Genomic DNA, 8,751 nt, shown 5'->3' on the forward strand with positions numbered 1-8,751 from the left:
AAAAAATGAGTCTAAAAGAAATTTTAGAATCAATTAAAGATCTGATAGAAAGTAATAAACAATTAACCTTACGGTTAAAAAATGATAGAAATAGAAATCAATTATATCAAAGAAAATCTTCCAGGAAGAATAACAAATATAATTGAAAAAACAGAAAAATTTGACAAAAGAGTTAGTCAAAAATACATAACTGACTTATTAATAAAAAACTGCAAGTGCAAACACTTATCAAAAAGGAAGTATGGACGAATTATTAATCCAAAATTTTCTTGAAAACAAAACTAAAAGATATTGGAATCTTTTATAAAATTTAAGATAAAAAGTTTTAGGAAAATAACTCTGAAGAAACTAATTCAGAAATAAAAGAGGATCAAAATGATGAATGAACTTGAAGATATATATATTATTAAAATACTAACAAATATGCAACCTAGTATTAGTATAAACTAAATGTGTAAATGTTGAAGTTGTGACTACTCTATTTCAATTGAAATGTAATTGATTAACAAAAGGAGTTGTTTGTACTTTTTATAATTTATATTTTTTTACATGTGTAATGTGTTAGTATGATATGATTGAAACTTTTTGTGAATTGTTGAAGTCATAATACTCTATCATACAAGTATATATTAGTCGAAGTTGAACCAACTATGTTACCGATTTTATCATATCGTAAATTATCAAAATCAAACTTTAAAATACCGAACCATATCGAGTCAAATTAATATGATAATGATATACTCCCTCCGTTTCAAAAAGAATGTCATAGTTTGACTTGGAACAGAGTTTAAGAAAAGAAAGAAACTTTTAAATCTTGTGGTTCTAAATTAAAGTTATGTCAAATGTACCAAAATGTCTTTTAATCTTGTGGTTTTAAATATGCCATGTGGAAAGTTGAAGTAAGTGTTGCCAAAAAAGGAAAAAAATCATTTTTTTAAACAGACTAAAAAGAAAATGATGTCATTTTTTTTTAAACTAAGGGAGTAATAATTTTATAAATCGAACTCAAAATTACTATAGCAAAGTTTCAGATGCTGTCATACCATACCATACCATACCCATGATGTCATTCTTTTTGAAACGGAGGGAGTAATAATTTTATAAATCGAACTCAAAATTACTATAGCAAAGTTTCAGATAGTGTCATACCATACCATACCCATTCCTACCCACAACTAGGGGTGTACAAGTCAAACCGTAAAGTCAAACCGAACCGACGAACCAAATCAAATTGGAAAAAAGAATTGATTTTTGGTTTGGTTCGTTTGGCGGTTGAAAAAAAAACCGACCACTCTTGATTTGGTTTGGTATTAAAAGAAAAAAAATCAAACCCAAACCAAACCAAACCGACATAATAGGTATTAAGATCCGAACTTACAATTATATTGTTATAGTTTTTCAAATTCAAAGTTAACAATTTACTTTGTAAATATTTGTTTTGTATTCAGTTTGCATGTAGCCTTTAATCTTATTAATTTAACATAATGAGCATTGCTATTTCAAAAAAAATATTTTGTACTCATGTGAATTTTACCGTCTTTTCAAAAAATTATATTCATTCAACATTTTTAAGTTTAGCTTATCACACAGGTAAGTGAAAATATATTTGATCTCTTCTTCAAACACCGTAAAGTTATAAAAAATCGAATAACCGAAAAAACCCGAAAGAACCGACTAAAGCCGAAACCGAAAAAACCGACTTTATGTGGTTTGATTTGGTTTTTAGATTTAATAAACCGACATAATTGATTTAGATTTTTTTAATGAAAAACCAAATCAAACCGACCTATGTACACCCCTACCCACAACCCAATTAGAATAGTAATTTCTGGATATAATAAGGAAGATGTAGCCTTTGTCCCTATAAAAAATAATTCATAAATATATTAATTTTGTCCCTACGTGGCTACATGTAAAGTCAAATTATTCTTGAACTATATATAAGATCACTCAACAATTGTGTTTTAATCATCCAAAATTAAATTAACTATAATGACGGAGGAAAATAGTGATTAAATTAGAATTATTTCACAAAGTTTAGTAATAAATTTAAACTATTTTAAGTGCAATGACAAATTTATAGGAACATGTTCAGAATATGAGATTTATATGAACATGCTCAGAATACGAGAGTTAAAACACTTAATTTTGATCATTAATTTGAATATAAATTCTTTAAATATTTTAAAATAATTTTTTTATATTTAAAAACTATAAAAGAAAAATACTTAAGTCAATATAACTAATAGGAATAATTCATAATATTTTTAGAAAAAATAAAAAAAATTATAATTAAATAAAAAATTATTTGATTCTCAAAATAAAAATACGGAAATGTCAAAAAGGTCCCACCTATCAAAAACCTTCCGTCGGATAGCCATTATGGGCAACATCTAACCACTTCTATTTATGAAGAAAATTGGATCGTGAATGTGAATGTGAATTGTGACAAATGATGAATTTGGATACTTTGACCAAAGCTTGAGATCAATTTAGATAGTACTTCTTTCGTTTCATATTATTTGATATTTGCGAATCTGACATATCTTTTGGCTTGTTTTATAAAAATATATTTTATTATTAATAGTTTTAAAAAATTAAATTTAATTAATATCATTTAATATAGTTATTTATTAAAGAATATTAAAAAAAAAATTAATAAACACTCTCAATTGATTAAAATGAATAAATAAAATAAAATATTTATATTTTACGTATGAATTAAATAAAATTGAACTCATTTCGAATCAGGTTAGAAAAAAAATAGCTCAAATGATACAATTCCTCGATCACCTCAAATTGAATTATAGTTATTAATCTGTAAAGATACGTTATTAAATATTTCATTTTATTTTTCAGTGAGGCCGAATTTAAACATATACTCGAGAGATAATTGTTCATACATCAATAACGAAATCTAAATTCTCGAAAAAAGAGGAATCGTGATGGTCCGACCGCCGGAAGTACTTCCCATGATTTCCTTAACTTTATTAACAGAGTCGCTCCAAAACATTTCTTTTACATGTTTTTTTAGTTTCATATCTCAACTTTTTCCACATTTTATCTACTTAAATCATTACCCTCATTGTACATGTATATCAAAGTTGACTAAATATTTATTTTCAAAGAAATATTAAATACGCAAAGAAATAATTAATTTTAATTTATTTTTATTATTTAAACTCTCTTTTTTTCCATCTAGTATCAGGAGTCTGAGTCTGCATTGGAGTCTTAATTAAATTATTAAATTTGGATTGCATACTCCAGTCTCATTTGAGGATGGTGCTTCCAACAAAATTTTCTTTCTATAAGACTTGAACCAAGTGGTGTGCATCGATCGTTTCAGTTGGATTTTATGTATTATCGATTTTCGATTTATCAATCTTTGATCATTCACGGTTCAGATTTCGGTTTACCCAAATAAGAAAATGCTCATAAAATAAATATATGATTTCTTACTTTTCCAACAATTTGGCACAATACAGTGAGACAATCAAATCAGCTATAAATACTTTGATATAGTGAAACAAGAAATATAATGAGAAATTGCATCAATAAGAGTAGATATAGTATGAAGGCTACAATAACATGTTACAACCAAAACATAATATGGAATTTCTGATGTGAAGTAGAAGTACTATGACATGTGAAATGTGTGTAGACCGTAGTGTAGAGAAGTGATATAGTGTCCAGTTATGTTAAATTATTAATATTTAATATTTATGAAGGATATAGTAGTAACTTACTATCGTCTTAATGAGTTATATTAACCCAATATTAAAAATCGTTACCAAACCGATAACCGATAAATTTTTTTATAAAACTCTTTTCTTTTTCATTCTTCTGGAAGTGATGTATAAGGAGATTCAGTTCATATTTATCCACACCAAAATTAACATTATAAATACTCTATGCCGGTCTCCTTCAAGTTTTGAATATTAAATAAAGAGATCTGGAAAAAAAAAACTGTGAAAATGTTTCAAAGTTTTATGTTTGAAGAGGAATCTTCAATTATCACAGCAATAACTGTGATAACTTTTTTGTTTTTAGCTTATTTGGGTGTTTCTGAAATTGCTGGAAAACATCTCCAATACTCCAAATTTTGGAATGTTAATGCAAATTCTGGTTCCTCTAGTAGTAATTTTCTGCAGGGGAAAATGTCTAGTAAATTAGGGATGTTTATACTTTATGCACCTGCTTCTGTTATGGGTTTTGCTTCATTTTTTATGTACCCAGATGGTGGAACTAGGTTTATGTTGCTTAAATCTGCTGTTACTATACATTTCTTCAAAAGGGTTCTTGAGGTAAACTTTTTTTTTCTTTTCAATTGACGGTCATAGCTTAATTGTCGATAAATATATTTTGTTAATTGATGTGCATATTTATTGCTGCTAAAAGTTATTTTTGTTGAAGTGTATATGTAGAAGTTGGTCATATTGTGAATACAAATATAGAGGAAATTCTCTCAAAATATTCTTGTCTTTATTGTTTTCTAGTTTCAAGCTTTACGTGGTATCATAGTCAGGTTTACTTGTTCTATGTGGTGCCCTTGACTGTGTGGGGTTGTGAATATACACCTTGTGGAATCTCAGATAAAGAATGTTCAGATCCGGGCGGATGTGAGGGAATGTTGATGAGAATGATCCCACATTGGACTGGGACGAAAACATTAGGCTCTGGTTTTGGGCAATCCTCTCCGTTTGAGCTAGTAGCTTTTGGGGTGTGAGTTAGGCCTAATGCCTTGACGGACTCAATTGAATTTGGGTAATACATACTAGTGTTTTTTTTTTGGTTATTTTTGATGATCTTTAGAATCAGTTGATGGAAAATATTTGGAGCTATGAACTTATTTGGAGATTCCTTGGCTAGCATTTCAGGTTCCTCTCCCTCCATATAGTCTACAAGATAGAAATTTGAGTGGTCTTCCGAATTTACCGGTACTTTTCTGTTGCTTCCTTCCAAACCAATTGAAGAATGTTGCAATTACTGGTCTAGGCATATAGTACCTATTGCACTGATTGGATTCCGTTCTTCTCCGTAGTTGTTGACAAGGCCAAGGTCTAGACTTATGTTTGAAGCTAAACTTCCCACTACGGTTTCCTTTGCATTTGACTGTAGTAGCTTCAGGGGAATGAGGTTAATATAACACGATCATGTAGTTCGTTTGACAATGAAATGATCATGTAATTTCTCTCTCATTGAGTATGCCTAAGCCAATGATCCTACTAGAATTTAGTCTTCCGTCTGTCGTAGTAAATGTTTTCATGAAACTCTTCCTATAAGTTCTTGATATGTGCACCCAAGAGGCCTAGTAGTCACGAAATGGGTTGAGAACTATGAGGTCTCAAGTTCAAATCCCAACGGAGACAACAAAAACACTAAGAGGTCGTTTGGTAGAGTGTATTAGGAAAAATAACGCATGCATTAGCATTGTGTATTACTAGTACCTTGTTTGGTACTCTTTTCCAACCTTTGTATAATTAATGCTTGCATTAGTTATACACTCTATTGTGTATTAAGGTGTGTATTGCTAATACCATGAATTTCTAGGTATTAGCAATGCAATGGTTTTAATGCATGCATTAATACTAATGACAAAAACTACCCTCTAAGCCTAATAATAATAATAATAATAATAATTATTGTTATAATAATTATAATAATAATAATAATAATAATTATATAATAATAATAATAATGGTTTAGGGTTTAGGGTTTAGGTAATAATAATTATTATTATTATTATTATAATAAGAATAATTATAATAATAATAATAATGTGGGGGTATTTTTGTAAACAAATATTTTTTAATAGTCTTTATACAAGGCTTGCTATTTCCAATACATCAAACCAAACAATGTATAAAAAATAATGCAAGCATAACTAATGCAAGCATTACTAATACATCATATTCAGCATTATTCTTATACACTCTACCAAACGACCCCTAAATGATTTCATCTCATTTGTTCTAGCCTTGGTGGATAGAGTTAGCTGATATTTATTGCTGGTGAGAGGTGACAAGGATCCCCTGGAATTAGTCGAGGTGTATGACACCACGGTTATCAAAAAAAATTATGTCTTAAAAACCTTCGTCATTTAGAGAATCTTCGTTTGCTATTGTGTACCTGCATAGCCAGTTATATAGGAGGCTCCTGTTGTGTAAGCCTTCCATCCTTTGCACCTAAACTACCATATTTTTTGGTACTATCACTTATTTTTCCCACTGTTCAATATACTGTTCTTGCTGCTTGATATTGCCTTTATATAGCATACAAGATTCCTACTTCGTTCCACTAGTTCATACCATTCAATGCTATCTTCAGCATGATCTAGTGATTCGAAGTATTCATCCCAAACAAGGAACTACGTAATTTGTTCCAAACTGATTGCTTTGTATTCACTAGAAATCTGATATAGATATATATCCGTGCTGCTTATATTAATCCGATTCTGTTGTCATATGTTCATGCACTACACCTGTATTATTCTTCAGACGAGACAGTTACTTTGAGGAGTAACGAGCTTGCCCATTCTGTTTTGCAGGTTCTGTTTGTTCACAAATACAGTGGTGGGATGATCCTTGGATCAGTACTCCTTATTTCATCCTCCTATTTTATGGTTGCTGCAGTCATGATCTACATCCAACACTTAACTCTACAATATACGGAGCCTGAAATCGATCTGAAGTCTATCGGTGTACTGATATTCTTAGTCGGAATCAGTGGCAACTTTTATCATCATTACCTCCTTTCCAAGCTCAGAGGCAGTAAAGAGAAGGGCTATAAAATTCCGCAAGGCGGCCTTTTCAGTATGGTCATATGCCCTCATTATCTTTTCGAGATTCTGTGCTTTGTAGGGATCTCATTCATCTCCCAGACATCGTTTTCGTTTTGCTGTGCTGTGGGTGTAGCTTTATATCTGTCAGCAAGGAGTAATGTTACTAGGAAATGGTACCTTTCTAAATTTGAAAATTTTCCTAAGAATGTTAAAGCTTTGATTCCTTTTGTTTTCTAGAGAAAATGATGTACTTATGTTAAAGCATAATTTGTCACCTGTTGGAATAATGTAAAATATATTGTCAAACCTCTCTATAATAGTGTTGTTAACGTTTTGGTTCTTAAGAAATTGTCCATTATAATGAAATTTTATAATAGAGAATGGATGTTATAGAGAGGTCTAACTGTATCCATTTTTGTTCAAAATATACTTGAAACTCCAAAGCTATGTTAATATGACTATATGAGGAAGGGTGTTGAGTTATTATAATGTAACATTATTATAAAGAGGTTTGACCGTGTTACTAAACAATTTTGACCATATTACTAAACACAAATTGAAACATAGATGCATGCATTACATTCAAGCCTTTCAAAAGGAAAAGAAAACAAAAGTCAACATATCTTCTTTGCATGAATTCGAAATTAGTCAGGCTTCAGAGTAGGTCCAACAGGCTGGCATCACCGAGTGAAAAAAAAAAAAAAAAAAAACTAACATAGCTTAGTGCAATAGCACTTAAGTTGGATACCAACACAATTACCACCAGAGAAGCCTTCATTTCTGCAAACAATAGCACAATTGTGATCATGCCAACATGGACCATGATAGCTATGGCTAGGTGACATATATACAAACTCTTGCTTCTACTTGTGGCATCATTATTCCCATTTCTGCATAATCCATATATATATATATTTATCAACAATAAGTTGGATACCAACACAATTACCACCAGAGAAGCCTTCATTTCTGCAAACAATAGCACAATTGTGATCATGCCAACATGGACCATGATAGCTATGGCTAGGTGACATATATACAAACTCTTGCTTCTACTTGTGGCATCATTATTCCCATTTCTGCATAATCCATATATATATATATATTTATCAACAAAATAAAATAAAATTAATTAGTTGAGGTAAATTGATGTACTAAACAAAAACAGGACTTAGATACAAAAATCGTCGTTAAATAATCCATAGCTAACACGATTTTTTGATAATCTGTCTGATCTAATATATTGTTAAATAAGATTAATGACGAACTTTTATAGTTTAAGGACAAAAGTTATCCATCGCTATTTTTTTTTTGTAGTGACGGTTAGTATTACCATCAAACCTTGTTATAACAATATTTTTCTACAGTCATAAATTCATGAGGAATTAAAGACTAGAAGTTTTTTTTCGTTTATAACATAGAAAGGACAAAAAAGTAATTTTGCATACTTTTGTTTATAACAGTTAAATGAGATCTCAACGTCAAATATGAATATACATATATAACAATTAACAACACCTCACTATAGCAGCCGTAAAACTTTAAGACAAACAGTACGCTGCCACTATAGAAAGGTTTAATTAATGTTGAATAAATTTAGTAGTATAATGAATACTAACAATCTGAATAGACGGTTAATAATTCATATATTCGATCCCAACTGATTAATTAAGATTGATAAGTGCTTAATTAATTGATTGATTTATGAGATAAGGAAAGAGTGAACAAGTAGATTTAGGACAAAATAACGAAAACAAATAAAAATGGAGACTTACGTGAGGCAAAAATCAAGAGAATCACAAAGAAAAACCCAAAAATTTTCCTCTCCATTTCTTAATTGATTTCAGCTAAAAAAATGTATTTAGAAGGCTTTACTCTTTAGTTCAAGGTGGGAAAAGAGTTAAGAAACATTGTTATATATAGATAATATATGGGGGGGGGGGGGGGGGTTTGAGGGGGGTTGGTATTAC

The 8,751-nt window shown here is 30.1% G+C and overlaps 1 protein-coding gene across 1 annotated transcript; it reads left to right on the plus strand.

The window, feature by feature from the left end:
- The first annotated feature begins 3,962 nt into the window (after positions 1-3,962).
- Positions 3,963-7,042, plus strand: LOC102600822 (very-long-chain enoyl-CoA reductase-like). Its single transcript, XM_006350968.2, has 2 exons — positions 3,963-4,304; positions 6,548-7,042. The coding sequence occupies exons 1-2, from the start codon at positions 3,975-3,977 to the stop codon at positions 7,016-7,018; spliced, it is 801 nt and encodes a 266-aa protein (XP_006351030.1). The 5' UTR covers positions 3,963-3,974; the 3' UTR covers positions 7,019-7,042.
- The last annotated feature ends 1,709 nt before the right edge of the window (positions 7,043-8,751 follow it).

Source organism: Solanum tuberosum, unplaced genomic scaffold (genome assembly GCF_000226075.1).
Source record: "Solanum tuberosum cultivar DM 1-3 516 R44 unplaced genomic scaffold, SolTub_3.0 scf00131, whole genome shotgun sequence".
Taxonomy (NCBI): domain Eukaryota; kingdom Viridiplantae; phylum Streptophyta; class Magnoliopsida; order Solanales; family Solanaceae; genus Solanum; species Solanum tuberosum.

Coding starts and splice junctions, on each gene's coding strand:
- LOC102600822 (XM_006350968.2), top strand. CDS start 3,975: ATGTTTCAAAGTTTTATGTTTGAAGAGGAATCTTCAATTATCACAGCA. Junction 4,305..6,547: donor TCTTCAAAAGGGTTCTTGAG/GTAAACTTTTTT, acceptor TCTGTTTTGCAG/GTTCTGTTTGTTCACAAATA.